General features: G+C 41.1%; 1 protein-coding gene and 1 pseudogene across 3 annotated transcripts in view; one reads left to right on the plus strand and one right to left on the minus strand.

Annotated features, from left to right (window-relative positions):
* MALT1 (MALT1 paracaspase) overlaps positions 1 to 13,945 on the minus strand; it is a 61,538-nt gene that overhangs the window by 32,067 nt on the left and 15,526 nt on the right. For both annotated transcript variants that reach the window (XM_082699474.1, XM_082699473.1), the window contains exons 3-6: positions 8,134 to 8,255; positions 3,193 to 3,352; positions 904 to 1,082; positions 266 to 362 (exon numbers count right to left, since the gene is read on the minus strand). In XM_082699474.1, coding sequence (XP_082555600.1) covers positions 266 to 362; positions 904 to 1,082; positions 3,193 to 3,352; positions 8,134 to 8,255 — 558 coding nt within the window. The remainder of the gene's footprint in view (positions 1 to 265; positions 363 to 903; positions 1,083 to 3,192; positions 3,353 to 8,133; positions 8,256 to 13,945) is intronic.
* LOC309848426 (small ribosomal subunit protein uS17 pseudogene) lies at positions 7,066 to 7,528 on the plus strand (annotated as a pseudogene). Its single transcript has one exon. The product of its transcript is annotated as a small ribosomal subunit protein uS17 pseudogene (transcript).

The raw sequence follows: 13,945 nt of genomic DNA on the forward strand, positions 1-13,945 counted from the left end.
TTTTTAAAAGCATTTTAATAAGAATCTTTTCCCACTTAAATCAAGTTTTTTGTAACTAAAGTTTTAAAGAAAACTTTTTTTGCCACAAATGTTTTATGATTGTGAGTTCAGTATGTATTCTCTCAAATTTCTACATAAACAAGATAACTGGCTATTTAACATGACACTAAATAGAATGAGATAAAAAGCAGAATTTCCACTGCTTTAATGTTTCATTTTATATAACTTATATCCACTTGACAGAACACTGAGTAAGATGGCTTACCTATGATGATTTCTACCTTCTTGCTATCTTGACTGTCTCGATCATTATATACATGACACCAGTAGGTTCCCTGATGTTCCAGATCCACATAAGGTACCTGTTTTCAATATCAGAACACACACACACATACATTTGCTTTCAATTTAACTGGCTTGGAGAGAAACTTATTTTAAATTAGGAAAAAAACCTAGAACCTTTTAGTGGACTTTAGACATTCTTAGATTATTTTCATTTATTAAACATTAGCAGGCAAACAATACAAGGATTCTAAAAATGGTGAGGTAGGTGTAGTACTACTGGACATTTTAAGGATTTTATTTTGGAGTCATCTCTACATCCAGCACAGGGCTTAAACTCATAACCTCATAATGAAGAGCTGTACACTCCACGGACTGAGCCAGCCAGGTGCCCCATCTGACATTTTACTATAAGCCCTTACATATGAGCTAGTGTTTTATTCCAGAACTTTTGTAAACATAAGAATGAGTTAATATTGAATAACAAGAGACTAGAACTGAAAATAAGGTAAACATTAAAATACCCCAACAAATATGAAATTTAATGTTTGTCTTAATTTTCAATTATACTACTTATTTTATATAGCAACACAAAAAATACCCAAATAACCAACTTCTTACCATGTATAGCTTTTTGGTCTCATGTATTAATGGAGAGTCATTTTTGAACCACTGATAGTGAGGAATGGGGCTTCCAACAGCAACACACTGTAAGACCAACGTGCTGCCCAGCATCAGCTTTTGGGACCTTGGTTCAACGCAGATTTGCAACCTGGATTCAGAGACACCATCCACACTTCCTTAAATTAAAAAAAAAAAAAACAACTATCAATGAACATAAATAAAATCTCTAGGTTAGTAAGAAAAATTTCCCTCCTTTAACTAAAACAAACAAAAAAACCCAAAAATGTGTTTTCAAGCTAATATTTTTTATTATCCTTAACAGTACCTCCTAAAACTATGTTTCATAAAAGTGTGACACTTTTAAAAATATTAGATGTTCTGTGGATAAAAGGATGCTGCTGACAAGTACGTTTAGAAAATTCTGGGTTAAACAAAGTTAAACAGATTTTTTTATTGCATGACTTCTCAGAGTTTTCTCCTTTTGTTTTTTTAAGGCTTCTCAGAGCTTTAAGTGTTAGTGGGCTTTGGTGTATTTAAAAATTTTTTTTTTTAAGATTTTATTTATTTATTTCAGAGAGAGACAGAATGAGAGAGAGCATGAGAGGGGCGAAGATCAGAGGGAGAAGCAGACTCCCTGTGGAGCTGGGAGCCCGATGCGGGACTCGATCCCGGGATTTTGGGATCATGACCTGAGCTGAAAGCAGTGGCTAAGCCAACTGAGCCACCCAGGCACCCTGTTTTGGGTGTATTTAAAAGAACAAAATAGTTCAGATGGCTTCCACACGTGTTTGGCCACAGATTCTTGTTGGTGGGGGCAAACAACTTATTAACATCGTGAGTGAGGTTCACATTCAACACGGAAAGTTCTACATTCTGCTGTTTGATTTCACACATTAAAAGAAGGAGTTTTGCTATTTGCATGGAATAAATATGGATGGATGACCACTAGCATTTCTTCCTGAGGCAGACACCAGAAAGCATTATTACGATTTTTTAAAAAGATTTATTTATTTTAAAGAGAGAGTGAGCGAGTGAGCGAGAGCATGTGTGTGTGTGCATCCATGGGGGATGGGGGAGGAAAAGGGGAGAGAGAATCTTAAACAGACTCCATGCTCAGTACGGAGCCCAACACAGGGCTCAGTCTCACGACCCTGAGATCACGACCTGAGCCGAAATCAAGGGTCCAATGCTTAACTGACTGAGCCACCCACACGTTCCCAGAAAGTGTTATTTACTGAAGACTCATGTGTTGCTCTAAGGTTCTCGAAGAAGTAGGACTTGTCAGTGTTAACACAATATTAAGTCTCTATCACGAAACTCAAGGTCTCACATAGTGCAGGTAACCAGTCTTTGCTAAATGAACAGGATGTAATTTATAAACATATTAATGTTCATTACACACACAGAAATATTCTAGAAAGATATAAATAATTCCCTTGTTTAAAAATGACTATTTTTTAAAAAAAGATTTTATTTATTTATTTGACACAGAGAGAGAGAGATAGAGATCACAAGTAGGCAGAGAGAGAGGGGGAAGCAGGCTCCCGCTGACAGAGAGCCCAATGAGGGGCTCGATCCCAGGACCCTGAGATCATGACCTGAGCCGAAGGCAAAGGCTTTAACCCACTGAGCCACCCAGGTGCGCCTAAAAGCGACTATTTTAGAGATTATTTATTTAGGTGTAGAAGAGCTAAACTGAGAAAGAAAAATGGAGATAGAGAGATAACAGAAAGTTTGTTTCCCACCTATTCTTCTGTCTGCCAAAATGACAAAGAATATAGGTCTCGACTGTGAGTGTGAATACAGAAAATAACATCTGATAGCTACTCTTTAGAACAGGTATATTTTTTAAATCAGTAGTAGTTACTGGCCCAAAAAGATGGATGAGAGGGAGGAGAAAACCAGTATGATGAAATGCTTTATTGCAGGGAATGATACACTACCTGTCCTTTCATGTCAAAGGCAACTTTAGAGGTTTTATTCCACAACACGGTTTTGCCAGAGTGATACAACAGTTGGGAAAAAGACATACAGCATAGAAAGAAACACGAGGGATGTTCCCAGAGGCCAGCAGCAGGTCTGGCCTACGGCATCTGCATGTGTAGATGTCCGCAGAGAAGGGATCATAGCACATGGGATGAAGTTGGAACAAATGGTGATCTTCTACTGGTGGTAAGTACGTACGTGAGCTTCCGGTTCCATTTGTGATACTGTGAAATTCAAGTAAACATTCAAAACAAAATAAGGCAATTCCCACTCCAATATTCAACTTAATTTACCACTTACCCTGGAAGCTTCCTGTTACTTCAGTGATATCACAAACATCCAGCTGTGACCACTGGCTGAATTCAAAGGTGAAATTATTATTAACCCGACAGACATAAAAGCCTGCATCTTTTACATGCACCGTGTTAAAAATAAGTTCTGATGCATTTCCGTTTGGAATCTGCAAAAGAATCAGCAGGAGAATGTAAATGAATGACTCATCAAAACAACATGCCTTGTGAAAATGTGCCGTGCAAAAAAATGTCGATTTCTCTGGAGATCTGAAAAGCATATTTTCCCCCCAGTTCTAAAATATTTTTTACTTAAAAAACCAAACATTTTGAATAATTTAAGACTGAAGTCTTAGAAATCCACACTCTTACAAATCCATTAACTGGAGAGTTAAGCTCTCTCCCACAGATCTTCCAAAAACTAACAGAAAAGTACCTGTTCTGTCATTTAAAACTGTTCAAATCATTGGTATTTAAAGACTCTATGATGGCAAATTTATAAGTAACATAGAAAGTTAGGCCTGGTTATTCATTTCAGTTCTGGCCCAATTAGCTGTGAGTACATAAGCAAGTTATTTGATCTTGAGACTCCCATTTTCTCATCTGCAAAATTCCATAAGAGGACAGACTACTGAACCACCACTCTTCTTTCAGGGTCTGGGCTGAGAAGGGCTATGGACAATACGTCAGTGATGGGAAGAAATGATCACCCAAGGGTTTCCCAAGCTCTCCACCAGGGCTCTGGTCACGACATTAGGGTTTTTCACCTTTGCTGCTCTCATCGATTTGTAAATTCCACCTGCTTCTGGCACATTGCCAAGGGGCTTAGTGGAGTGCCTTCTTAGATTACAGGAGCTCCCTTTCAAAGTATCCCTCTCTCTCCAAACCCTGACCAACTGAATTCCATCAGCCACTCAGAACCTGCACCAAAGCAGTAGTCTTCTGCGAAGATTTGACAACTAGGACGTCCGACTGCCCTTGACACCATGTTAATGTACTAAGTCTGCTTTCCCCAGACTGTTAATGCACATGTTGTCTCTCCTCAAACCTCCTACAATCAATCCTGCTTCTCTTAGCCACCGACTTCAGAGAGAAACTCTCCTCTTCCTGCCACCAAGTCACAAAGCTATCTATGTATCTCCCTGTAAATGCTCTCTTCTCTCCGTTAAAATGGAAAATGCGTCTTCCTAGCAAAGGCTACCTGGGGTTAGCATCTGTGGGGATCCACTCAGAACCTCAGACCTGGTATGCAGACTAGTTCAAGCTGCAGACATCTGGGATCAACTGGTGATTTCTCTATCTGAAAGGTGCAGAAAGCAGCCTTCTCAGAGACTCCCCTGTCTGACTAAAACTAGACACTTCTGGGAAATGAGGCTACCATAAATTCCTTCTTCAGGGTGGCTTTATCCACCAAGAATAAACCTACAAATCCCCTCTCCAGGAGGGTTTTATGGCCGTGATGGTGATGAAGACGGGAAGACCACTTGCACCTGCATGAATAATCCCGTCAAACTTTCTTATCTCCTGTTTATTCTTCCAGAAACCCCTTTGCATTTCTTAAAGAAACCCATCTGTTCCTCTCATAGGGGCCTTTCTCCCTCCTCCCTTTTCCCTACTAAATTAGGTATGTAAGGCTCTAACTTGAACCAGTAATGGAGCTACTTCCTTTGTAAGTTCCCATACGAATAAACTTTTTCTGTTGTCAATCTGTATCTTGTCAGTTAAGTCACCGGCACCCAGAGAATGAACATAAGAGGGCAGGGGAAAGCTTTTTCCTCTCCTGTCCATCCCACCCTCTCTGACCTTGCTCCTGCAATTTTCTCTCTGCTTTACCATCTATTTCTCTTTCACTGCATCACTCTTGAAAACAAACTCCAGTCCTTTGTATCTTAAGTGAGTGAAAAACCCCAACGAGCCGTCCTTGACTTGCACCCTCTCCTCTCAGCAGCACTGGATATGCTAACTACCCTTTTTTTCTTGAGATAGTTTTCCTTTTAGGCTTCATACCATTCTCTGCCGGATTTCCTCCCAGCTCTCTTACAGGTTCTTCTTAGTCTCTTTACTGGTTTGTTTTCCATAACATAAACTTTCAAAGACTCTCCGGATATCCCACCTGCCTAGCTGATTCAAGGAACTGTCTAGAGGGCATTTTGAACTTAATGCATCTAAAACGAAATCCTTGAGTTTTCTCCTTAAATCCATTTCTTTCCCAATCTTCAACACCTCAGTACATGATACTTCCCCAGATGCTTCTGTAAAAAACCCAGGCATGGCATCATCCTTGATCTCTCTTCCTTTTCTTCATGCTCCACCTCTAACCAGTCAGGTGTGGCCCACTCCCCACCACTATCACCTGATCGAGCACTCCGCTCCCTCTCCACCACCCTGCCCCTGTTTCCAGTCTAGCAAAGGCATGAGCTAACTGGTCTTTCTGCTTTCTCTTGCTTCTCTTCCAAGTGGCAGCTTTGTGTCTTAAACACATAAATCCTATCATGTTACTTCTCCTGCTTAAGACAGTTAGTGGCTTCTAACTTTAGATCACTCTGCTGACTTTCCTCATAGTTCTTAACTCAAAGAATTCTCCTATTTGTTTGCTGTCTCTCCTCACTGAGATGGGAGCACAGGACCCTGGGTGTCAGTGTTTCCTCACCATAGCCTTAGATCAAGGCCTTGCACAAAACAGGCACTCATCAAGTACTTGTTAAATGAATACATCTTAAAATAACCCTATGGCCATAAAGGTAGTCTGACAAAACTCGACCTAGTGAATGCTTTAAAATCTTTTACAACTCTTGGGGAGCCTGGGTGGCTCAGTAGGTTAAGCATCTGCCTTCGGATCAAGTCATGATCTCAGGGTCCTGGGGTGGAGTCCCGCATCAGGCTCTCTGCTCAGCGGGGAGCCTGCTTCCCTTCCTCCTTCTCTGCCTGCTGCTCTGCCTACTTGTGATCTCTGTCAAATAAATAAATAAAATCTTTAAAAATAAATGAATAAATATATAAAATCTATTACGACTCTTCAAATCTAAGAAGTACTCTCCACCCCCTACATTTTTACCTTTCTGAAATCAGGGCATATTTTACAAATGATATGCTTAATATAGCAAGTTTTATCTGTTACTTCTTCCTTTTTGAAAGACATTTATTAAGATAAAAGCAACTCTGCAACTGAGAACACGTTATAAATAACTTTAGTTACCATCTCCTAAAAACCTCCATGAAACATCCTGCCTTAAATTCTTATAATCCTGGATGATAGGAATTCATATTACAAAAAATGACAGTCGGGGTTCTAACACAGGCCTATCTAGCACCAAAGCCTACATGCAACCTTCTACTACAGTTCAGCTGCTCTCCCTTACCTGTGTATAAGGGATGGAAATAAAAAAATATAAAACTACATATTTCTTCTAAGGCATGGGATGATCCCATTAAAGGAAAGATCATGATATTAGAATGGCTCTTTAACTTAGTTTCAGGTTTGCAAATGTAGACTTAGCACTGAGTCTGGATGAAAGCTTAGTTATTTGACTAACAGGATGAAAAGAGTATGGGGTTTCAAGGTACAGTCTAAGAGGGAGGGGGTTAGAGGGAGCTAGAGTGGGAGAAGAAAGAAGCCGACCAAAGTGAGACACAACACCAGTGTGCAGAGTAGCTCAAAGAACTTATAAGAAAAAAGAATTCCAATATGGGATTTTAAATTATTTGTTGGGTGGTAAAAGAATAATGCTTCCCTCCACCAGCCTGAATTTTACTTTGGAATCTACCACAATAGCCTAAATCTTTTGATATAATAGTTAAGTGGAATCTTCCATTAGCCTTCCATGGCACCTTAAAAATCTTTTAATTTAAGATTTTGGTTTTCTTTTTCCAGGTGGTTGGGAAGATGGTGGACATTGATACTGAAGGTACCTACCCAAAGCAGCCAACTACCTTTCAAAATAAGAAGAGGAACTTGCTTGGAGAATTGGCAAACAGAAGCTCTTCCAATACCATAAAAACTTTGGTATAGGATTAAGATCCTCAAGGAGGTCATTGATTGTCCTACACTGACAAGAAACGCCCTTTCACTGGTAATGTCTCTATCCCAGGGCAGATTCTGTCTACTGTGATCAAGATGAAGATACAGAAAACCACTGTCATCCACCGAGATGTCCTCTACCCCATATGAAAGTAAAACTGTTTGGAGAAAGACCACTAGAATATGTCCGTACACCTGTCCCCCTGCTTCAGGGATGTCCAGATGGGCAATACTGTCACAGTGTCGGCCCTCGAGCAAGACTGTGTGCTTCAGAGCGCTCCACGTGACCCAGGCTGCTGGAACCAAGAAGCAATTCCAGAAGTTCTGAGACTAGAGGGCACACACCGCCAAAAAAATATAAAGTCATTGTTCAAAAAGAATAAAAGAGAGAGGTTTGGGTTGGAACATAATTTTTTGTTAAGGATTTTTATATGGGTATGTTAGAATGTACTGGTGATAGATACTATTTGTGAACACTGTTGTTCTAAATAATCCCGATTTTCCATAATTTCTAGAGTTTAGAGAATCGATTTTATCATTGCTTACCAATTTCTAAAAAAGATTTTATTTATTTGAGAGAGTGACAGAGAGAAAGAGAGCACATGAGCAGGGGGAGGGACAGGGAGAGAGGCAGACTCCCTGGTGAGCTGGGAGCCCGATGTGGGGCTCAATCCCAGGACCATGAGATCATGACCTGAGCTGAAGGCAGATGCTTAATGGACTGGGCCACCCAGGTGCCCTGCTTACCATTTTTTTATAAGACAACTTTCAGAACTGCCTTACCAAAATAATGGTTATTGACTACTTCAGTAATAACACAGCCAAGTCTATCAGATCAAAATTCCAAAAAAACACACTGAGGATAATGATGTTAAATAATTTGCTATCATTCTCTCTTATGACAAGGGAAGTAAAATACATTTAAAAAGTTACCTCTTTATTCATTTTAAACCATTGATATTGTACAAACGGATGTCCAGTTGCCCGACAACACAGTTTGACAAACTGTCCAGCCAAAACTGCCTTGGACTCTGGGTTGACGGTGATCTTTATTCCTTTAAAAAAAAAAAAGGTTAAATAAAGTCACAGAAAAGAGGTTTTCCTTGTTTATATTTCTAAAACCAAAAAAACAAAAAGCATTTTGGAAATAACCTGTATATTCATCCTAGTTGTAAACTGCCCATTCATATCTCCTTCCCCATCAGATTAAGCATCTGCGAGTTCCAGGCTTTGTAAAACCAAGAGGAAAGAAATTCATCCCCAGAAGACTTTGATCTACTGTATGCCCCATGGCTGGGGAGAAAAATGTTTGTCATCTTTCTTCAATTCTTAGAAATATTTTTTTTTAATATTCTAACCCCTCTGAAATAAGGATGCACCTTATGAGAGAAGTCTGCTAGACAGCAGCCAGAATGAGGCTCTCAGCGCCAGCTCTTCAAGTACTCGGTCATAAATGCTCACGTGGCTGGCACTTCAACGGACTTAGGAGCATTGTTGCAAGTGGTGGCCACTGAAAATGTCTTCAAGACACATTTATTTCAGAGCTGTGACTTAGCATTCAAATGAAAATCACTCCGTACACAGAAAGGCACAGAAACAGAACAGCAGGATATAAATCTGACATATGATATTTTTTCATCTGAAAAATGACTATCAGCACCAAAGCTTGGGACAGCTTTATTTTTTTTTAATTTAATTTTAATTAATTATTTATTTATATATTTTTAAAGATTTTATTTATTTATTTGACAGACAGAGATCACAAGTAGGCAGAGAGGCAGGCAGAGAGAGAGGAGGAAACAGGCTCCCTGCTGAGCAGAGAGCCCTATGTGGGGCTCGATCCCAGGACCCTGGAATCATAACCTGAGCCGAAGGCAGAGGCTTAACCCACTGAGCCACCCAGGTCTCCTTGGGACAGCTTTAAAGAAAATCTCAAGTCAATTATGGAACTACCTTCTCACTGCTTCCCCTTCACCCCCACCGCTATCTCCCTCTCGATCACTCCCTCTGCAGAAGCCTGCTGCCATGTCATTAGGACACTCAAGCAGCCCTGTGGGAGGCCCAAGTGATAAGGGAAGTGGCCTTATCTCTGCCAGTGGCCATGTAAGTGAACCACCCAAGAAGTAGATGGTTCAAGTCTAGTCAGACCAGACAGCTGAAGCTCTGCCCCAAAAGCTTGCCCCCACCTCATCAGAGGCCAAAACCAGAGCCCAAACCAGAGCCCAAACCAGCCAACTAAGCCATTTCCAGGTTCCTAGCCTCAGAAACTGTGAAGTAATAAATGGTTTTTATACTAAGCTTTGGGTTTTGGGGTAATTTGTTATGAGGCAACAGATAACCGACACAAAAGAAATCAAAGTTAGGAAACTCTACGCTATAATACATAAAACTGGGTTAGCTGGCTTCTAGGAAGGAAGAAGAAAAGATCGTTTAAAACTTGTAAAATGTAAGGGGTGCCTGTGTGGCTCAGTTGGTTGGGTAACTGTCTTCGGCTCAGGTCATGATCCTGGAGTCCCCAGATCGAGTCCCACATCAGGCTCCCTGCTCGGCAGGGAGTCTGCTTCTCCCGCTGACATCTCTCCTCTCGTGCTCTCTCTCTCAAATAAATAAAATCTTAAAAAAAAAAAAACCTTGTAAAATGTAATTCCCTGTACCTAGTTTTATTTTCTTTCCTCATCTATTTTGAATATGATCTCCTAACAGTAACTTTTTCCTCTATAAAAGCCACCAAGCCAAAGGAACAAAACAAGATTATAGTTGAAGAGGAGTTAGTCCAAGAGTAGCAATCTTAGTACCTCAGAGATACTAACCTTTCCAGGACAAAAATAGTATATAAGGTAAAATAAGTATGTGAAAACCATTCCAGAAAGATACCAAAACCAAAATCCAAAATGAATAAACATTTATTGCATACCTATTACATTTGAGGGTGTGGAGAAACCCTAGAAAATCTTTAGTAAAGAGAGTAGAGCCTCTCAAAAAAGAATTTAAAATGTTTACCAAGGGAGAACTTTCCTATTCATTAGTTCTTTATGTTGATGCCAACTTAGCACAGTATGGAAGAAGTAATAGTTCTGGAACCTATAGTATGTGTTGGTTCAAAGGAACTGTGAAGACAGAAAATGGGATGAGTGCTCTCACTCTGGCGGGCAAATTCACAGCACTGCGTTTAAGGCTCCCAATGCCATTCTTTAGCCATGAGAGACTTAGGGTCACAACTTCTAGATACAAAGATTCTGATTTTCAAAGTTTATGTGTGATAAGAAAGAAAAAAAAGCTGTAACAACAAAAGAAGGGAATATAAATGTGAAGAATGGAGGATTTGTAGCTAAATGAGCTTTAAAATGTGGATGTCTTCTAGCCATCTCCAACTTAATGTGTCCCAGACTCCTCAGAAACAAAATCTACTCCTGCATGGGACCCATCCATGTCTTCCTTTCTCAGCCTGTCCCCATGCATCCAGATACTCAGAACAAAAACTTAGCAATGCCTCCCGAATCCCTCTTTTCTTCCTCATTTTCCATGTGTAACTTCTCTGCAAGTCCTGCCAGTTCTGCTTTTCCCAGTCTCCACATCGTCAGTGCCATGATCTTAACCCAAGCCACTGTCAGCTGTGACGAAACTATATTACAGCCTGCAAACTGGTGTCCTTGCTTCCAACCAGCAGCCCGAACGTTTCTTTAAAACATAAATTAATCCAGGCTGCCTGGGTGGCTCAGCTGCTTGAGCATCCCACTTACAATTCTGGCTCAGGTCATGATCTCAGGGTTGTGAGACTGAGCCCCACCATGGGCTCCACGCTCAGTGGGGAGTCTGCTTGAGATTCTCTCTCTCTCTCTCTCTCCCCTTCTCCCCTCCCCTCCACTAGCACTCTCTCTAAAAGTAAATAAATAAAATCAAATAAAACATAAATTAATCTGTATACTCCTCTGGTTAAAACCCTTGACTAACCTATTGTACTCGGAATAATATCTATACTCCTCAGCACAGTCAGAAGGTCTCCCGTAAACTGACCTCTCTAACCTCGTCCCCGCCCATCCTCCTTGCTCCGTCTACACTGGTCGTCTTTTCGGAAGCCAACCTATCTTCTACTTTGCTACTTACAAGTCCTCTGCCGGATTTCTCCTCTAACCCCCCACTGTTTCACAGAAGCCTCTTTCTTTCTCATCATCTAGATCTCTAGCTTCTCTGGGAAACGTCTCTAAACCAGCTATCCCCCACCTCCACTTCTCTATTACATTCACCCCACTTTGTGGTCTTCACTGCACTAACCATCTGAAATCCCTGGGTTTTCTTGTCTGTTTCACCCACTAAAACAGAAGCTTCATGAGACCAAGGACCTTGTTTGTCTAAGTCACCAGTGTACCCGACACCCAGCACTCTGCCTGGTGCACAGGGCACGGAGAGTGTTCCACATGTATTTATTGGATAATTGCGCATCATCACTGTAATAAAAGCTACTATGGCAGAAATGTGCTGACAGCTTTTCATGTGCCTGGTGTTTTGATCCCTAACCTTCAAAATGACCAAATAAGTTAGAGATTAGTTAGATTTATGTGACAGTGAAGAAAATGAAGTAATTTGCAAAAAGTCCCCCAAATTACCTTGAATAAATTACTTAATTTCTCTGAGACCAATCTTTTTTTTCCCCATTATAAAATGGCGGAACCAGAAGACAAACCTAGGTTTCCTTGGGCTTTAAAATCCCCATGTTTTTGTTAATCTAGTGATTTTTTTTTTCCCTTCCACCTTTATGGAAGTATACTTGACAAATGAAGTATACTTGACAAAGTATATATTGACAAATGAAAGTTCTATACATTTATTGCATCACCATGTGATAATTTAATACACATACACACTGTGAAGTGATTACCACTGTTGACCTAATACATCTGTCTCCTCACATAGTTATTTTCTAGTGATTTTTTTTTTAAGATTTTATTTTTAAGTGATCTCTATGCCCAACACGGAGCTTAAAATCCTAACTCCGAGACCTAGAGTCACATGCTGGGGCACCTGGGTGGCTCAGTCGGTTAAGCATTGGTCTTGGGCTCAGGTCATGATCTCAGGGTCCTGGGACTGAGCCCCGCATTGGGTTCCTTGTTCAGTGCGGAGTCTGCTTCTCCCTTTGCCCTGATCCCCACTCCCCGCCCCCCAGCTCATGCTCTCTTTCTCAAATAAAGTCACACGCTCCACCAACTCAGCCAGCCAGGTACCCCCCCCACCATGATTCTTCTTCTTTTTTTTTTTTTTTTAATTTATTTATTTATCAGAGAGAGAGGGAGAGAGAGCGAGCACAGGCGGACAGAATGGCAGGCAGAGGCAGAGGGAGAAGCAGGCTCCCTGCGGAGCAAGGAGCCCGATGTGGGACTCGATCCCAAGACGCCGGGATCATGACCTGAGCGGAAGGCAGCTGCTTAACCAACTGAGCCACCCACGCGTCCCCCCCACCATGATTCTTAATGCACCTCCCAAGCTGACCGTCTGCCACATGAGCCTCTTACTGAAGGGACAATGTCAGGCAGAGTGCAGTGTCTTGCACCATGGCAGTGCTTATAAACCGACCATGGCAAACATTCTCTCCTATTATACAAAGAGACAAGAGTGATGGAAATTAAAAGGCTTTCTCCCTTGGGACATCTGGGAGGATTGGTCGGTTAAGTGTCTGCCTTTGACTCAGGTCAGGATCCCAGAGTCCTAGGATGAAGTCCCGAATTAGGCTGCCTGCTCAGTGGGGAGCCTGCTTCTCTCTCTCCTACTTCACCGCTTGTGTTTCCTTTCTCCCTGTGTTTCTCTCTGTCAAATAAATAAATGAAATCTTAAAAAAAAAAAGGCTTTCTCCCTAGAGTGTCTTACAAAGAAATGAGTAAATTTAATGGACAAAGGGCCCATAGGGCCAGGATATCTTAAAATGTGTCCTTCCTTTGTTGGGGAAACAAAACTACATGATTTCTAATGTACGTTAAGCTCAGTTTACACATCTGTCCTGGACCATTCATTTCAGTAGTTTGGTCTTTAATAAGCAAGAAAATAAATACACGTATTTTTACTCAATATTTCAAAGACTGAGAATTGAAAGGCACAATCTGATTTGGAAACCGCCCTTGGTGAGTAGTAAAGACAAGAAGTCGCAATACCTCCCATGCATTAACCACACAAATTTCCTTCCTCCCACATAGTGCTATGTGGCAGGGAACCATGGTCAACCTTAACCACCCTCACGGGGCACCCACTAGTCAGAAGGTGCGGATCGAAGGTAAGGAAAAAAGATGGACGGAGCTATGGAGGGTATACCAAGGCATATAAATGAAAGTTCTGTTTTAAAGGGTGAATGCACAGTTTCCTGGCAAACAAGCCATTTTCAGATAACATCTGCAAAGAAGTCAAAGAGGTTACTCGATTTCCTGTAAACTGGGGAGAATCTGAACTAGGTACGATGGAACATGAGGATTGTTCATTCAGCACACACATATGTAGATCAGAGAGTTGTGATAGTAAACACTAAAACTAAAAACCTGCTGAAATTTCAAAACAATTAAGTTAGGGTGATTCTTGACTTGACAGAAGGATTCACCATAGCTTTCCTTTAAGTTACCCCCACTCAGGATGCATTTCAATTTTTTCTTTTTTAAAGATTTTGTTTGAGAGAGAGAGCAGGCAAGCGAGAAAGCACAAGCAGGGGGAGCAGCAGAGGGAGAAGCAGGCTCCCCACTGAGCAGACAGCCTGATATGGGGCTTAATC

This window comes from Mustela nivalis, assembly GCF_964662115.1.
Source record: "Mustela nivalis genome assembly, chromosome: 14".
NCBI classification, from domain to species: domain Eukaryota; kingdom Metazoa; phylum Chordata; class Mammalia; order Carnivora; family Mustelidae; genus Mustela; species Mustela nivalis.